The 19,425-nt window shown below is 33.7% G+C and overlaps 1 protein-coding gene across 9 annotated transcripts in view; it reads left to right on the top strand.

Moving 5' to 3' along the window:
* Nucleotides 1-19,425, top strand: part of LOC105226800 (cubilin) — a 97,865-nt gene that overhangs the window by 72,232 nt on the left and 6,208 nt on the right. Inside the window, exons 3-16 of one of the 9 annotated variants that reach the window (XR_007421741.1) lie at nt 7,297-7,404; nt 8,252-8,429; nt 8,581-8,607; nt 9,910-10,121; nt 10,250-10,463; nt 10,605-10,822; nt 11,843-11,969; nt 12,162-12,263; nt 12,336-12,764; nt 12,855-13,258; nt 13,324-13,493; nt 13,647-13,824; nt 19,063-19,242; nt 19,339-19,414. Coding sequence is in view for 6 of the 9 variants with exons in the window: in XM_049448547.1 (XP_049304504.1) it covers nt 7,297-7,404; nt 8,252-8,429; nt 8,581-8,607; nt 9,910-10,121; nt 10,250-10,463; nt 10,605-10,822; nt 11,843-11,969; nt 12,162-12,263; nt 12,336-12,764; nt 12,855-13,258; nt 13,324-13,493; nt 13,647-13,824; nt 19,063-19,242 (2,547 nt within the window). In the remaining 3 variants the exon portion in view is untranslated. Of the gene's footprint in view, nt 1-2,089; nt 2,120-7,296; nt 7,405-8,251; nt 8,430-8,580; nt 8,608-9,909; nt 10,122-10,249; nt 10,464-10,604; nt 10,823-11,842; nt 11,970-12,161; nt 12,264-12,335; nt 12,765-12,854; nt 13,259-13,323; nt 13,494-13,646; nt 13,836-13,906; nt 15,211-16,234; nt 16,626-19,062; nt 19,243-19,338; nt 19,415-19,425 lie in introns of those variants that run through there. The other 8 variants (XR_007421742.1, XR_007421743.1, XM_049448547.1 and 5 more) reach the window with 8 other exon arrangements.

The raw sequence follows: 19,425 nt of genomic DNA, 5'->3' as shown, positions 1-19,425 counted from the left end.
TACCCTTGTCCACGGCAGTTTGATCCTTAACCTCATTAAATCCTAAAAATGACTTTAATTACGAGCGCCTTTGGAGTTCCATTTTCATCTTTCTCGATTACACAGTAACGGCAAAGTTCACACAATTGGCTTGTTTTGGAAATATCTTGAGTAGTATCAAACAAAATGGAATAAAACGGTGCGGTGACTATTTCATTTACCAGAGCATTTTCCACTTTTTGAACCAGAACAGCAATGAGCTCATTTTGTATTTTTGGACTTATGTATTTAATCTGGCCCTTAGGTTTGCTTAGCAACTCTTGTAAAATAGGATCGTATTTGGCTAATAACTCAACAATACTCAAAAAATTTCCTTTTGGACCAGAATCGTTGCCATATACCGTTTCTTTATGGCCACGAAAAGCTAAATTACAGGTTGAAAGTGTCAGAGTAACATCAAGGAGTCCAGTGAGTACCTGGCGCCAAAAAAATTTTCTCTCTTGATAATGGACTGTGTATGCAACTAAGAAGGTAACAAATAAATTAAAGACAAAAGTTTTTTTTTTACTTAAGTAATGTGTATGTGTAATAATAAATGTTGGGAATTGAGATTTCCTCTGACCGGAGGCCCCTTCGGGCTGGGGGCCCGTGGCATTTTGCCGACTTGCCACCCTATAGTTACGCCACTGGCCTTCAATAACCTAAAAACTTCTTTTGGTTTTTAAAATAGAACATAGAATTTTATTTTAAGAGGGAATACAGTATATGTTGAGGAAAATATTAAAAGCTATGTATGTCCAATTAACGGATTATTTGCCATATATTTTCCTCTTATGACCATTAATAAATGAAAATTACATAATTCAGCCATAAAATACAATTGCAATTCATAATTTATTTCATTTTTTATATTTTTTCCCCTTGATTCCCTTTTATATTAATTTTTTCGTTGCTAAGAATTATAAAAAAAAAATTACATACTCCTTTTTCCAATATACATATATCCAGGTATGTAACGCTGTTGCATGCCGATGTGTCAACAAGCCATTAATGACAGGAAATTGCTCAATTTAAGCTTTTAATCAACTGCACAAACACCTCAGGCAGCTACGTGTCCATACGAGTTCGTCGCTTCTATTCAATCCTGCCTGTCATGTGCTTATGAGCTTGAAAACTAGAACATGTTTTGCAAATCCCTGGTGGAAAAGTCTGTTTTATGCCCACAGGATGTTAGGTAATGGAAGATGATGCAATATTGAGAGCCACACAGCAGCTCGTTCAGTTCACGACTAAGCAGCCATCACTTGTTAGCAGTGCTATGTAATGAACTCAAATATATGAATGCGCTTATGCAAATACTTTACGTTTATCCGCAGTTACCAACTCTCATTACTCTTAACAGAGGAACTAATTTGTACAAGTTTATAATTTGATTTCTATGAAATTTCAGATTTCGATTCGGCAGTTCAATCAGCATTCGATTATGGGTTCGCGCAATAGAGAAACTTTGAGAACAAGAAATTATGATTAACAAATCAGCGAAACTAATTTTGTGAGCGCAGAAGGAAATGAATAAATAATTATAAATATTTTCCGTAAATTAATGCCCTATTCAGCTAATTTATGCTACTCGAGGGTACTGGTACTACATACGTAGTATATAATACATATACGAGTACATCCACGCTAAACTATAACACAGTTAAAATATTAAGAGAATATTTATAGCGAAAAATATAATATCAGTAATCTTGCTTTGAAATGTCTAAAAGATTTACTTCAAATCTAAAAGATATGACTTTAACAATAAAAACGTTATTTCGTTGATATTAAGATATCTATAATATTGGCCGATATATGCGGTATAAAGTCACCCGCAAGTTCGAAAATATTTATATCAGGTATATTGGGATTAAAGAAAGTATTGATCCAATTCAACTCATTTTTGGCAAACAGATATGCTATTAATTATCAAATTTCACCATTCTTTTCTAAATATCATTAATTTTAAAAATTTGTGGGACGCCAATTATGAATAAGTGAAATCTTAAATATTTAAATTGTCTATTCTATTGCACTAATATTTTGGTTTGTTTTCTTTTCTTTGCAGGTATGAAAAACGAATTGTCGCTAACAAATCGTAAGTTGAATTATTTAATTAGTAAACAGGCACAAAAAACCAATAAAAATAAACAATGTTTAATGAAAGTTTAATGCAACAAAACAATCGAAAAGCTCCAACGCAAATACATACAAATATAAGCAAAATTTTTAAGATTTAATATACGTATATACATACATATACATATACATATTATACACACAAATGGAACTATTTCAATGAGGTAAATTGGAACTATTTCAATTTTGGTATATTGTATAAGGACTACACACCTTTATACTTAGCTTTCTATTAAGCGTTTAAGCACTTCATACGTCTTAAGTGGAAAATAAATAAAATCGCGAAAATTACTTTTGTAATGCAGTTCAAGATGAAAGCCATGACTTGAGTTAGTAATGAGAGTTATTCAAGTTTTGTACAAGAAAATTCTCACATATATAATTAACCAAAGCAATACACTCTCTCCACCGATCACTCTCTGGAAGCCTTTAAAGGGGAACAAAGTTACTGCGGTTCAGATTCGGAGAATTTCGCCGCCGTTCATTTTTGGTTTAAATAGTGATTTATGAAGAGCGGCATCCACTGTGCACACAGCTCTCGCATATCCAAATATTAATGCATGTCCAAAATGTTTTTTTTTTATATACTTAGACTGTCAGCTGTTTTGATCGATTTTGTTTACAAATATTTTATAGAATTTTTAATGTTGGAGTTCATCATCTTGGATGTTTATCTGACCTGTAAGGAATATGTAATTACTTATGAATTGTTGCTTTGCTTGGTACAGAGCTCAAACAACACCCATTAAGCCACATTTTGGTAAGAGCAGAGGTTTTTCCCATCATTAACAAAATTTTCTTTTTCTCTTTGTTTCTCAAAGTACTAAAATTTTCTTCATTAAACCTCGTCCGAATTTTCGTGGTTGATAAAACAGCATAACAGAATTAGTAATGAATTTCCCCAACTATCGTTTTATGTCGATTATAATTTTCAACAAAATACGAATAAATTCATGTGTGAGCTAAAATAAATTTCTTTAAAATGAATATAATAACTGTAGTAACTGTTCCTTTTATGATTCCACATTTTTTCCTTAATTAAACCCATTATACCCTCTTGTATTATAATAACACAAAATCGTGAAACATTTTGTACCAATTTTCCGATAAGATTTGATGACTGAATTTTCCGAAAAAATCCATATTATTTGCTTTTATCACAAATAATATCAAACTTAGTTTTAAGTTTAGCTAAATATTTCTTAGAAACGTTCCACCCTTCTGTTAGAAGGTCACATAAATTTTTGCTTCTATTACGGCAACTCAATTTGTTTGTGAAGAGCAGTGATGCCAGCTCCACTCATGAACAATATGTAGATATAAATGAATAAATACTCATAAACATAAACGATTGGTAATAATTTTTATTTGGTGGTTAAACTTTATGTATATCGACATAGTTTTTATGAAAATGTGTCGACGTGGTTAATTTCAAACCGAGTATAAAAGTAACTCGAAACGCCGCAAATTTCTGGTAATTGTGGAAAAGTTGTCATGTCCTGGGTGTGTGGCTATATTGCCCGTGTTCAACGCACAACTGTGATTGCAAAAAGTACAACAATGAAAGGCTGTATAAAATTTATGACCATTAACGCGGCAAATAGTGCTTAACGCAGTAAGAGGAGGTGAATGCATGCAGAAAAGCTCGTGCGTTCGGGATGAGTGAATGTGTGAGTCACTTAATACACGGACATTTGTGTGCATTCGTGTGTGAAACTCGTCCGACAAAAGTTTCAAATTGTGCATGATGAAAATTCTAATAAGCGAAGTTTCCTAATTTATGGATTAACTGTTGTTAACTATGCAATCAGCGATTTGCCGAAAGCACATTTTGCAACCAAGGTATTTTACTTTCGCCAAATAAACGAGGTGCTTGTGACGAATAACAATTCTCTGCTACTCTCCCTCGAATAGTTAGTCACGGCTCACGGATCATACTATAAGTCTCTTCTTACCAGTCACATTGTGTCATACCATATAGTGTTTGAAAGATGAGATTTTAAGCTTTATTAAAAATTTATTTCCGTTCCGTTCTGGAAATTTCTATTTACACTGATGAAATTTTTACACTTATGTAATAATGTCTTTAGCGGCAAAATAGCAAAAAGTGAGCGACCAGTGAAGTTTATTTATTTATTGGTATAAATTAAAAAAAATTGAAGTTTGATTAGAAATACGAAAAGATTTTTTCGACTACCCTAATTAAACCTAATAAAGTGCAATCATGTTATTAAAATCCGAGGACAATTTAATTCCCACTTTCTGCAAGTCCGTCTGAAAATACACTACGGCTATATTCTCGCAAGTATTTATTTTAAAATACCTCCTCTGGCTCACTGTGCTGGTAACCAAATACTGTTGAGCACAATCATAGAAGAAGAAGTGCTTAATAGAAATTAAAGAGCTCATTAATAAATATCAAAAGCTCTTCGATGGTTTACCTAATAAAACTAATTAAATCATGCTTTAAGCCTCCTCAATCCATTTCAACAGATGGGGCGCCCATCGCAAAAGTGTGATTAATCATTTTGACACATTTTTTCTGGCAGGTAGCTCAAGCCCTTAAACTTTTGCTTTTAGCACAGCGGTTACACCGTTTTCATTTTAGAAATCAATTAAGCCGTAGAAGAGAAGGGTAAGAAAGTGAACGAAACCAGCTGAGCTTGACACACTCTATGTGAAGAAAATTATACATGTAATGGTGGTATGAAGGTAGTGGTGATTGTAGTAAAGAGATTTTTTTGTTAATAGTCCCGAACTGAAACAGCCCATCAAGGTTTAAGATAACTCTACATGTAGAATAAATATGTAATGTTATAAATAATGAAAAGGAAATTTTTCGTGCGACTTGAAGGATTCATTTCTATTTATTTGTTACAAAATTTTCAAAATATTAAAACAACTTGTTTGTATTTATATTTATATATATTCCACCGAGTTTAAGATGAAGCGTTATAATCAATTCACGCACCCATCTTCTTTGTACATCAATTCCTCACACTCACGCATACGCGGTACTTTGGTGCACATTTTCCGGAACAAATACTTTCAGATACCATATGTGCCAGCACTTTCCATATAAAAATATATTAACATTTTATTTATTTATGCATATGACTTTATTCGATTTGACTCGCAGTGCATTTGTACACTGAAATTCGATTTATTGCAATCAGTGGAATAGCATTTCACATTCAAATTTAGATGTATGCGAAATAAGGTTGATTGCATATTTATATGTATATGAGGTTACATCTCTAAACACGTAGCTAACAAGAAAATGCAAAATGTACAGCAGCACGCAATGGGCATGCCTGTAAAGCGAAGTGGATATGGAATATTTTTAACGAAGTTTACTTGTGACTTTTTAGAAAAATACCATTTTCGAGCCTTTAACAAAATTAGAACATACATAGCCGACTACCTTCCGTGGTTTAAGTATGTTAAATATGTAGTTATATACACAGAAAAAAGCAGAAAACACATTTTATATATTAAATAAATACAAATAATGCACATTTACAGAATTTGATTTAAGGGTTCAGTAGGGCAATTCGGCCCATTTTTTTCATATAAATTTTTATTCTACAATAGAACTTTTTTCACATATCATGAGGTACATCGTGAAGTGTATAAATACATTTTTTCAGCGTTTTGTGAACATTCAAAAAAAAAAGATAAGCAAATCGGTTGAGTAGTTCGACCAGAATCATGTCGGGCGGTTTAAAAAAATGTCTTTTGAGAAAAACGCGCTTAAAGTTTGAGGTGTGCACTCCGAACGGTATTATTACTTTTGGGCCTTTTTCGAAACCTTCCAATGGTAAAGTGGGTTTCTACATTACTTCTAAAGGTATAAGAGAACAGATAAAGCAATAAAAAAAATTGGAAAAGGATTACTCTACTGACCCCTTAATTTAATAATCGGCAATTCGTTTCCAAAAAATTTGAATTCTCTTGACCCTGTAGTCGACCTCCAGGAGACCCCCACAAATGTATTATAACTATCATATAGATCAAATGAATCATCATTCACAAACCACACCAAACAGTTGCTTTTTCTGGTTCAAATGACAGCTATTGAATATATTCTAGTTTCTCTCTCTTCCAAATGCGGCGGCAATTTTGTTCGAAAACTTCAGATCTTTTTGGAATTTGGATGGAGCCCATAGAGCGAAGCAATATAAAGGTCAAATAGCTTCTGTTCTTGCCCAAGCTTTATTTTGTACGATTTCAACTTAAGATCTCGACGTAAAATGCGCCAAGGCATTCCATGCGTCAGTCCAAGTTGTTGCGAGCGGCGTAGAATCGACTCTACAGGGTCTTCGTATACACTCACAGCTACGGGTGCCTTGTATATTTTCTTCACTGTATGGTGGATTTGGTCTAGTAGTTCTATTCGTAATGAATGCTGGGTCTCAAGATTTGACTCGAAATGAGAATAGTACGAGTACACTGAGTAGGCGTGTTGACCATAAGTTGCGCGAAGCGCGCGAAACACATTCTTTACAGAACGTGAATTTTCGTAATAAAGTTGAATGATCTGTTGTAACGATGAGTTTTTTGTTCAGGCGTAAGTCCTTCCATGATTAAATGTCAAACAATACTGAACAAAAATAACATGACATTTTGACACAACTCACGCGTGATATGTCAAAAAATGTCTATTCTACTTGGATCACCCGTTATAAGTAAAAAAAAAACAAACAAGCAGTATAAAAAATTAATAATCAAACTTTCAAAAGCTTTTAAATATACATACATATGCACTTAGATGAAAACGAAAACATTTTACTTTTGAAATCAATCGTACACTATTTGAACTCAATCTTTGACACCAAAAATATTTTATACACATACATACATATATGATGTAAATACCACAAAATGGTTTTTTTCAAGTCGCAGCTAACGGGAAGTAATGAAAGATTGTCAAAAACACCGCAAATACTCATAAACACAAGACTCTTTGTCACCCTTACATATTCTCAGCAAATATTCGCTACAATCTTCACTGATCCACTGATTTACTGCCTTTTATGAATACTCAGCATTTTACAATTTCTTTATATGTATGTGCCTATACTCCTGCATAAGAATGAACGTATATTTGTATTTGCTTTTTGTCTATCCCGGCAGTTGCTGCTTCTGAATTAAGAGCCAACGGCGGTCCAAATCCAGCGGCGCATCCTTGGATACCCGTTGTGGCTTACTTGGAAACTCTGCCGAGACCAACAAAACCGCCAAGTAGGTTGTGTTTCTTTTCAGTTGCATTTCTAAGCGTTTCTTTCGTTCCTTTCAAGTATCGATTATTAATGGATTGCAATGCATTTCCAATGAGTTTCATGTTCTCTATGTAGCATACTACATATACATATGTACATATGAATACATGCAATAGCAGCTTGGTGTTTGTATGAATATGCCTTAACTTTATGTTGATTCGAATCGAAAGTGCATGCGCATAGAGTGCTTCTACTGCAACAAATACTGATTTACGATTCCAATTTCATGATATCTTATGCCAACTCAATTGAAAATGCAAATACAAAGATAAATGGAAACAAATGGCTACTCTACCATACTAAACACCACACTCACACGCCCAACAACACCTTTATATTTTTATAAATGTAACGACAGCACACTTGCCGTTACTCGAAGGAAACAACAGACTCCTCTAATACTTACACGTACACACTATGTAAGATGCTGCTCTAGTTGCAATTCTTGTCATTCGTTTTGTTGCTGAGTGTTGTTTGTTGCGGCTTAGGTTGTTCAGTTACGTAACATTTTTCTTAAGACAGCGGTGTCTATCTATAAGTTTACACAAAGACACTTTAACATATTTATATGTATATATATATGTAATAGATTTGCTTATGTATGTGAGAGCTGTGATTACTTTGTTGCATTTTATCTTCATTAAAAACCAATCTACACAAGTGAGCGTAAAAATTCTTGAGTTTGATTAACGCGTTTCCAATTTTCCATTTCGCCATTTCACATACAATGCATATAATATTTTTCCATTCCATTGATTACCGTTGGATTTACATTTCACTTTTGCATTTGTGCATTTTCCTCGCCACAGAATGCGACCAGACATTCGTTTCACGTATTGGCGGCCCACAGAATGGCACATTCACCGCGCCGCTGCTGCACAATCACAAAAACCATTCGCGTCAGTGCTTGTACACTTTCCTAGCAGGACCCGGGCAACGCGTCGAAGTACTTTTTACATCGTTTAATTTAAGAGGAAGTCCACCAGAGTAAGTAATGAAGGAATGCAAAAATAAGAACGTAATTACTTGCCGCTAATTTGCATAACAGCGCGAATTTCAGTTGGATTTCGTTTGAATTATTCAAATTTAATTACTTGCAAATTAACTTTTAAATTATTATTTACTCTTTTATTTGCAGCGGTTCCGCCGTCGGTGAATTACCAGCGTAAGTAGAAATTATTGACGTTTTCTTTATTAAAATGTTAAAAAGTTATTAATATATTTTGTATACTATAAGCTATAGCGTTTCTCTATTCTGGCTGCACCTTAAAAAAACACATTTTTTAAAAAAATTAAATAAAAAATAATTGTTCATAGAAAAGAAACTTAAGGAGCTACTAAAGAGTTAGTCATAGAACAGAAGGCTACCTTGTCTATTTGTTTGTTTGTCAATCTGGTACAGGTATAGTTTGTTCAATTCGCTTCTCTCCAACGCTCATACAAATCTTTAGTTTCTCAAAAATTGTCCAAAAGACTAATTACAGTTGACTTCAATCCAACACGTCCATTGCATTCTCTTCATTTTCAATCCCAATTGTTTTCTCACTCTAGGAACATCATCCGTCCAAATGGCTTCTATTCTCTTTACGAGAAATACGGAGTGTTCTTAGAGGGTTGGCTTTAAAACTAACTGTTTTCCGTACTTCTGAAACATGACTGACTAAGAGAAAAGCGTAGACTAAGAATAAGAACCCGCCCACAAAATAATCAGATATTAAGAAAATAAGGAATAGGACAGTAGATAAAACTATCTTTGTACCAGTTACATTTTCCTGTGAAAGTTTTATAATCATACTTTAAGGATTACATGGGTTTACTCGCGTAAAGTACAGCCTTTATTTAACAATTTTTTTCTCATGTAAAAAATCAAAAATTTGATAGAATTTTTTTTGTTACAAACATGCCTTGGAAAAAATATGTATCCGCTTTGGCAGGATAACTCCTTACAGGATCTTCTAAAGTGAAAAAAATAATTGTAATCGAAATAAAAAACCTTCGTCCAAGTCTTCCAAATTGTATCTCAAAGACCTGTGCAAAATTTCATGAAGATCGGTTAGATAGTTCTCGAGAAATCTTGCCAACCGACTTCAAAAACACAGCTTCGAGAAAAACGCGTCTATGTTCTTAGGGCTGTACCTCCGAAACTGCTACTCGGATCAAATTCAAAATTTAGGAAAATATTCTAGAAGTGTTCCATAATTTAATAAGGCACTAAAAAAATCGATTATTTGAAACCCATAACCCCTTTTATTTTAGATAATATAAATATGAATCCTTAATCAAATATAAAATCAGATATAAATTTATTCTTATACACAGGGTATGTATAAATCAAACATGATACCTGTGTGTTCTCAGAGATCTTTCTATGAAGCATAGAAAGCTTTATTCTATAATTATATTTTAGTTAGCAAATTTTTAAATTTCACTCGCTACAATATAGAAAATACTCTTGTTCGTCTTTTAGCTGTGTTCACGAGTACATGGATATATATTCGGAAGTGCAGTCGTCAGATCCAGCTGAACTAATAAATTCACCGTTTGGTGGACGATATTGCGGTACAATACCGCCGCGACGACGTATCTCCATGTACCGAGCTATAGCCATCTCATTTTTTACCAATAAAAATGTATCAACACCCGACTTATTCGAAGGAACTTATAGATTTATAAATGCATGTAAGTACTTTCGGTTAAAATGTAACAAACTGCATACATATATAGGTATGCATACCGACTATTTAAACGTATACAATATTTAAACTGTTTAATATAATGTAATGTAATGTAATTGTTCGTTCTCTCAGCTGAATATGAAATTGGTATACCAATAGCGGGTTCACCATGTTCCTACACCATTACGCCTAGCATGAGTATCAATAAAACTGGGGCACTCATATCGCCAACCTATCCGGGTGCCTATCCAAAAGATATGTCATGCACATATCAATTCCTCGGCGAATCGAATCAAAGAGTTAGATTAGAATTTCGAGATTTTGATCTATTTTTTGGTGGACCACAGTGAGTACCTCTGAATGCTGGACAAACTAATTTAGTTACAAACATGCATACACAGCACTGGCGCTCCACTATGCTTATTGTATGCATGTTTGTGCACTGAATTGGATAATGCTAATTGAAAACTGTCTGTCTACTCAACAGCTGCCCATTTGACTATGTCAAAGTGTATGATGGTCCCGATAATTCGTCAGCATTAATTGGTACATATTGCGGACAGCAAAGGAATTTAGTTTTATACTCAAGCGAATCGAGCCTTTTTGTTCATTTTTATACATTGCCGAGAACAGCGAATACCCAAAATCGTGGCTTTAAAGGAATTTATGAATTTAGCGAAAGTTTTGTTAAATTAGATTTTATACGTAAGTAATTCGTAATTCGTAATCATTGATGTTCGTCAAACTGTAAAGTGCACCGAAACTTGCACCACTTTTGGTTTGTTGATAAGATTCTGGTTGCTTAAGGGATTAAAACAGGATTTTTTTTTGAAGAAGTCTTGAATATGGATCAATTATGAAGTTGGTAAAGGACGAAAATGGAAAATGAGCATTAAAATTCTAGCTGACCTTTATAATTGGGTGGAAATATCACTTCATGTAAAAATCTATAGGTCAACGATATGGAATGACCAAGCAATCTGCAAATGCTGCATTAAGTTTTATAAATGTAGTTAGGAAGTTATTATTTTTTTTTTTTTTCAAAATTAAAAATCAAATGCTCGAAAAAAAAATTTTAGGCAAATTATCGTTGTACTGAAGGTATTCCCATCTTTTACAGTCCTTGGAATTGAAATTGTATTGACCATTCATTGGTTAATATACAAATAACCAATTGATCTGTCAAATCACAGGAAAGGTGTATTGAAAGTAATATTCCATATGGAAATATGAACTTGGATGCAGTTGTATTGCGTTCCAAAATAAACTGCAGTAACTTGAGCATGCCATTCGAATAGAAAATTACATATAAGCTTCTTTTTTTCGAGTTCACAGCTCCACACACAACTTTAAACAAACCAGAGTACTTCGGTACGAGCACATTTTTAGCTGTATGTATGTGATTGTAGATCATGCGCAAGCAGCGTAGATTTTTGGTGCATTTTAGTATCCACAAAATACCTACTATTAACACTGCCTATATTAGCTTTAATTAGAAATCTGCAACATATTAAATTGATATAAAAATTTTACAACAATTTATTGGAACTCAATTACATGCCTAATAACTCGTCTCTTTACCACTTTGTTTCCCAAAATCCCCTAATCACCTCTGCTCACTTAATAACTACACTGAAATGCAACAACAATGCTTCGCTCAACAAAAATATTTAATCGGCGTGCATTATCAAACTACTTACTACAAACAAAATTATGAAAAATTAGGTGAAAATGATGGCATTCACATACGTGGCTCGGAATGTGATCAAAAGATATTATCGAGAAAGGAATCAACGGGTTTTGTGCTCTCACCAAATTATCCCTATCCATATATACAGAAAACTGTGTGTAGGTAAGTACCCATGAACGGCTATCATTGTATAACTAAAAGTGTTTATATTATCGCAAGCTGTTGGGATTATACGACTTAATATCATTCAAGTTCGATTACAAAAACTATATTTCCTAACTGCATTTTAAAGTTTCGAACTTTAGACTTTCTGACTTGATTAAAAATTAAATTTATTTCCAAAACTTCCACAAGATACTTCATTTACGGCATGCAAGATGCGCAGCATCTGGAACGTGTGCGTCTGGAGTTTTCATCTTTCAATATACCCAAGGTAGAGCACAAGGATAAAAGCGAGTAAGTAATTAAAACAGCTAAACTAAACTCAAAGCACAAAACTCAACAGTAAACTCTCTTTTATATGCATAGGTCCAATTGCACAGACGGTTATCTTAAAATCTATTTGAAGGGACAGGAAACGGCCGATGCCTATGACAAATTTGACTATGAGTTATGTGGCAATGAAACGCAACGAGTTCTTAGCGATGGACCACGCTTGGCAATGGTCTTCAGTTCGGGTGAGCTACAGGGTCGCGGTTTCAAGGGTAAATACACCTTTGAAACTGAATATAAAATACCTGGCACTGCCGCTCCCGATGGCACGTGTAGCTTCACATATGTGAGCAGTTCAAAGAAACGTGGAGAACTGAACAGTCCTCGCTATCCATCCAACTACCCGTCGGACACGAATTGTTCGTATCTGTTTCTAGGTGAACCGAATGAGCAGGTCACGATCGTCTTCGATCATTTCAAAATTAAAGCGGATGGTAACTCAAATGCAACAGCTGGAGCTTATGGGTAAAGGATAGCGTTTTACTTAATGTATTTTCATTTCAAGGCTCCAAACTAATTTTCATCAATATTATTATACATTCTATGTCTACGCAGTTCTAGCGCTTGCTTTGAAGACTGGCTGGAAATGTATGTTGTTTATCGTGATAACAACGATCGTTTTCTTGGTCGCTACTGTGGTCTGACAGCACCCGGCCCCGTTGAGAGCCCAAGGGGTGCGGTGGGTCTGCGTATCACATTGCATACGGATCAAGAGAACGTGGCTAGCGGCTTCAAAGCGCGCTACTTTTTCGAATCTCCGCGCTCCGATGTGGCCGAATGTGGTGGCAACTTCTCAGGTCAAGACTCGGGTATTATCACCTCTCCCAACTACCCAGCAGGCTATAAGGCACCCAGTCGTGGCATGGCTTCAATGGCATGCAATTGGATAATGACGGCACGGCCGGGTTATAAGTTATCAATTAACTTTGAGCACTTCTCCATCGAAGGTGATCCAGCAAGTGAGTATCCAGAGCGCTGCTCTAAATATATTTAAGGCTTAAGTAAATATATTTTGTCTCTATAGATCGTGGCTGTCCTGCTGCTGTTTTGCGACTTTGGGTCAATGTCGATTCAGACCAACCGCCATTGGAATTGTGTGGTGAAAAGCCACTTATAGAACAGTGGTATTATATTTCCACTGGACAAACTGCTCGTATCAGTTTCACAACCAGCGACAAAACCGTTGGTGCTCCGGTACGTAAATTTTCCCTTATTTTACTGATCTTACAGTTTGTTGTTTTTTCTTCGTTGCCCACTTTAACATTACTTAAAAATTTTTAACTGTTGATTGTTGATATTTAAATTTAATATGTATTTAAATAATTATTTGACTTCGCTGGTTTGCAGGGCTTCCGCATTGTATGGACTGAAATACAAGACTCTGGTCCTGGACCCCCGTCCATTGGACTGCTCTGTGAATCAACATACCACTTCCAATGCGACGTGGGCTACTGCATTTCCGATAAGCTACGTTGCGATGGCGTCAAAAACTGTGGTCCCGGTGATGATAGTGACGAATTGCACTGTGAGTCGTGAGTGAGTCGAACGGTTCAGTTCATTTTTTTCTTATTTACTTTTATTTAATTTTAAGTTTTCTTCTTCTTAAGTTTACAATTTCAGTTGATTTCCGACCAATGATTCGGTACTTAACAAGACAGATGGAAATTAATGGATTTTGTTCAAATATATTCATTTCGAAATACTTGTACAACTAATTTCATAACTGTAGTATAGTATACATTTTTACTATTAAAATTACTAATAAAAACCAAACTTTATAAAAATTAAATATTTAAAATAGTATACTTTCAAAACTCAATTTTTAACATACATTTGCAAAAGTAATTTAATAAAGTCCTTTCAATTAGTTTTCACATACCCGAAATGTAACTGTTTTCATAACCAAACGTATACTGTTACATACATATACTACATTTTTCGAATGCATAAGAAATCAAACGAAATTCTAACTAAATAAAATCCAACACTTATACTATAACATATTTGTATTCATTTTATTGGTCAATAAATCGGACATACTAAAGTCACATCTTTGGCAAAGCTTCCACCTCATTTTCGAAATGCGTTCTTTCTCTCTTTTAAAATTGAAATATTTTTTTATTATTTCTATTTCACTTTGCTCTTCGCTAAGTTTTTATTTATTAAAATTTTTCACAAGCAAACTTGAACCTGACGACACAATTTAAATTTACTAAAATAGTTTTCTGCCTTATAAATAACAATATTAAATCCTAATCTATAAATATTACTTACAATACATTACTTATAGTCTAAACAGATGTTAATCAATTGTTCAACAACAATAAACGTAAACAACTTAAATACTTTATTTAAATATAAACACCCACATAAACAATGAAAATTATTAAAATGTTTCATAATAAAAGGATAAATAAATATTTATCGCATGCTAGATACAAAAAGAGACATGACACAAGTCGATGGTCCGAAAATTGCATTTGAGTTCGTTTACATAACCTAAAACTACCAAAAATGCTTAATGCTGGGAAAAAATTGTTTGAAGAAAAATCGAAAATAAATTAAATCTCATATGTCATTTCGAAAGAAAATTTTTTGAAGAAAAATCAAAAATAAATTAAATACCATACACATGTCCTTTTTGTATTTAGTTTGTTATATGGGTCTAAACAAATCTCTGTACACTGAACTTGCATATTCGCACTGCACTTTTATCAAATTGTTTGAAGCATTTTTCACAGATTACATTTTCAATTCTGTATATTTCATCACTTGTCCATGTACATAAATATACTTAAGTTTGATATCTGTACATCTATTGTAAAACTTAGGCTTTTAGATCAGTTTTCCTACTATGAAAGGCTTGAATGAGAAACAGCAGTAAAAAATTGGAACATAAATAATTTTTTTATAGTTCCGCCAAAAAAAGAAGGACAACGTAAATAATTGCGCATGCGTTAGAAATGATGTCTCTTTAAAGAGTTGGTATAGCTTTGTTCGATTCGCTACTCTCTACAGTTTAGAGGTTTGAAAATCTTTAAGAAATTTGTGAAGTCGTCTATATACATGAAATGGATACGATAGGTCTCAAAACTTAATCTGCTCTCATTTCAGTCAATCTATAAACAAAAAAACTCTCTACAAATTAAGGTTACTCAACACAAAATACCATTACTTTAGCTCCAATTGATATATGTATGTCATTGTTTAGTTGCTTAACTTCTACATGACTGTTTTAGGAATATCTTTGTAAAGAATGGAAAGGGTGGAGCTCTCCTTCAATACTAGATCTAAACGATTAATTCTTAATTATAGATATAACTGTTGTACTGTTGGCAATACAAATTCCACCTCATGGAGATAAAATCCTTTAAATGCACCACTCAGCTGGAGAATTACTGAGGTTAAGTTAGGTTGATCAAAGATCACACGTGGACTGCTATATGTTGTCCTTTGTGAAGCCTTAGAAAAGATGAACTAATGTGTTCAAAATAAAAAAAATTAGAAAAATATGACATAAGGTTGTAAAGCGTAGTACTATCTTTTAGATTTGTCTTCTTTGCTAACTCACATATACTTATTTACGAGTATGTTTGTGTGTTTGAAAACTCATAATAAATTTAATCGAATTTTATCACTCCATATAAATCTTTCGTCGTTATTTTACTTCAAGATTTATTCACAAAACCATTGTTTCTATTCTTTTTCCCCATTTTCTCTTCTACTTGCTCATGCTGGTCTTCTTCAAACTCATCCGTTGTATAATTCCTTTTCATTCTCATCTTTGTGTCTTTCTATTTAAATTTTCCAATTCAACCAAAATAAAAAAAAAAATATTTGCAATTGTTTGTTGTGTGCTACTTGCTTCTTCCTCTTCCTCTTTTTATTAACTTTTCTTTCTCTCTTTAACGCCTTCCGCATACTTATACGCCCAGGCGACGGAAATACACCTCTGGTGCCATCATTAATACAACTTATTGGTTTAGCAATTGGCGTGGCGCGATTCTTACAATTTTAAATGCGCACTTTTAAGTGTCACATCACAAAACTTTAAAGAAACAAAATAAAATCTAAAGTATACGATTACTTGCATTGTTCTCAACAACACAAAAACAAAGTATAAATTGTCGATTCGCAATCATTTTTGAACTTGTTGAAATTGCTAAATCAACTCAAGCGAAACATGATCCTTTAAAAACTACACTTACGGCTGATGAGGCGCGCCCAAAGCCACTTTCAGTTTACCGTTTGAAATTGTTGCAATTACAAAACTCTAAACTAAAACATTTTTCGCATACAAATAAGTCATCTTTGATTCAGAAACACGTGAGTCTTTTCAAATACTAACAACTATACAACAAATCTTTACTCTTAACTCTTTTTGGTACATAGTTTTATAACACGCTTACACACTAATTTCTGTAATGAATACTATGAATATTATTCATATATATACACTCTATGTACATACAAACATGTTGACATAAACTCGTTAGTACTCGCTAGTAAATGGCACTCTGTAGACCACCCCATACAACCCATACCACCCATACAGCCCTCACTCATCGTAAACTCGTGCATCCACACAAACATTGAAGAATCTTTTAAAATCATACTCGCTCCCCTCACATTATGCAACGCTTAAACCAAACAAACATAGAACTGCATACACAATTAAGGACCGTTTTCGCAATGTCTCGCTAGCAGCCAAGTTGTGGTGAAGCAGTTAAGTTCTGGCAAAAGAAGCTCATTTACCGAAAGAAGGAGTCTTGGTTGAACTAACCAGAACTTAACTGACAAATTAAGACATTGAGAAATTGGCTCTTAGTGTTTTAGAATAGTAATACCATATTGTTTAAATTGCCGTCCTTGTTGTCTTCTTTGTTGAAGTAGCTTTGGAAAATTCCCGTAAAAAATGCTTTAAATTGCCGACAATGCTATACGTACTCGGAATTTATTCAAAAATGCTTAGTTTTTATTTTGACTCGTCGGTTTATGGGCCATTTTATATGACTTCAGCACCGTTTGAGTTATTTTTATTTTAAATAATTTGATAGCAAACTAAAAAACTTCTGGCTTCTATTCGTCTTACGCTACGAATTTCAGCAAATGGCTAGAACTTTTCACGATGAATAAACTTTTAACAATCGTTATAGGGTATAAAAAGGAATAATACTTAAATAAAAATAACAATTTATTCCATTGTCCATTAGATGTCTATTTGTACATTATTTTATTAGAATTACTATAAATACCAAAACATAAATTTTCTTTTGATTTGTAGTTATTCAGACCATAAAAAAAATTAATTGAATCAATACCCCAGTTACTAACTCATCAAATATGGCCAAGACTGACAAAAATTCAAAATAGGTTCCTTTTGAGCCAATATAAGAATACCAACGATTATTCCAATGTTATTATAGACACCAGCTATAAGTCTCGGTTGCGTCGGTGCCGTCAGTGAATGGCCTTCAATGGCTTCAATGGACTAATGACGGATTCACCGAAGCGCATTTTTCAGTTTTGAGTTCAGAAAAAATACATCGAGAGCCAAAGCTCCCGATTTTGGTGTCAGAGCGATGACTCAATCAAAAGACCAATGGAAATCAACTTGATTCTTCACCGACTTTCACCCGTTTTTTTTTTTTTGTTTCGGCTTATTTTTGAAGCGCTTTTCCATTGTTGTTACAGTTACGTTGTCAAGCATCTCTTCGACCTTTGCGCGGCATCGTTTTTGCAAAAGATTTAAATCTTCTAGCATATTATCATAACATACTGTTTTTTCAACTATTTCGCTGTTGACGTTATTAACAAAGGTAGACAAACAACTCCCATGAGGGAAGTTTTCGATGACTTCATAATAAAGAAGATCTCCTGAGCCCATCTTCAAAAAAGTTGCAAGTTAACTTATTGTTAACATTATCTCAATGAAATTGATCGCCAGATAAATTTTCAAGAAAAAAAAAATATAAATTTCGATAAAATTTTTATGAGATGGTATTTTTGCTTTTTTTTATCAAATAAAATACAAATAAATTAAAAAATCTTATTAACATCGTTAACCTAAACCCCAAATCTATGGGTTGATACTAAGATAGTGAATTTAATAATTTGTGCGTTTTTTCACTTGATTATTCTATGTTTTTGCACACGTTTGTAATCGCCATTTCAAAACACTTTCGACACAAACATTCGCATGTATTTGGTTATAGTCGTTCCTTTAGTTTCAAGTAAGAGAAGAAGTATGTATGTTTGTATGCTCGAGCCACAAATAATTGCACAGCACGCACATCACTCATCGAAAAATTTAATTGCTCTTTTGCCAACGTATTCATTACATAATGATTCCATCAATTCGTTAAACATTTCCGAAAAAAACTCCCACTTGACATTTTCCATCTGCCATCTTTATCGGTAACACATTGAAACTCTATCTAAATACAATACTAATCAACCAATTTAATTTTAGAACTTATAAAAGCAAAATAAATGAAAGTACATGCACATCTAAGTATGTATGTAATTATCGCTATATATTTAAATACAAACAGCCCTAAATATGAGTTATTGAAAATACAAATATTTATTGTTATTATTAAGAAATATTTCACAGCAATTTATAGCAGTTCACTAATAAGTTAAAATCTTCTTACTTTGTCTTTTCTGAAAACAAAAATCGCGTGCAACGAAATCTTTGACGAAACCGTTTGGACTTTCGTCGTCGTTTTGGTGTGTTCCTGCATGATATGCGCGCCAAAAGGTACCACACAAGCGCCCGAGGAGGATCACGGCGTTCTAATTATAATAACACTAATCGTCGTCTCGTTCCTAATCTGTCTCCTATGCACACTCTGTCACTCCAAAAGAAAACGTAGAGCGCATGTGCGCCAACTGGGCCTGCATCGCAATGCGCATTACGATTCACAAACCAGCGCAACTGGTAAGTTCGGCACATGCACGTGCTGCGCGAACGATATCCTTCTTGATGTTGTACTTAATTTCAAAATCGTGAATTTTGTTGTTTTTGTATTTTCAGTTTTTAAAAAATTTTAGTCAATCTACACATCTTAATTTACACATTTTCTTGGTTATGAATTTTGTCACGTCAACAGGTAATGTCCAA

Source organism: Bactrocera dorsalis, chromosome 2, assembly GCF_023373825.1.
Source record: "Bactrocera dorsalis isolate Fly_Bdor chromosome 2, ASM2337382v1, whole genome shotgun sequence".
Lineage (NCBI taxonomy): Eukaryota > Metazoa > Arthropoda > Insecta > Diptera > Tephritidae > Bactrocera > Bactrocera dorsalis.
Note: the sequence above shows the minus strand (reverse complement) of the source record. Positions and strands in the feature narration are given on the sequence as shown.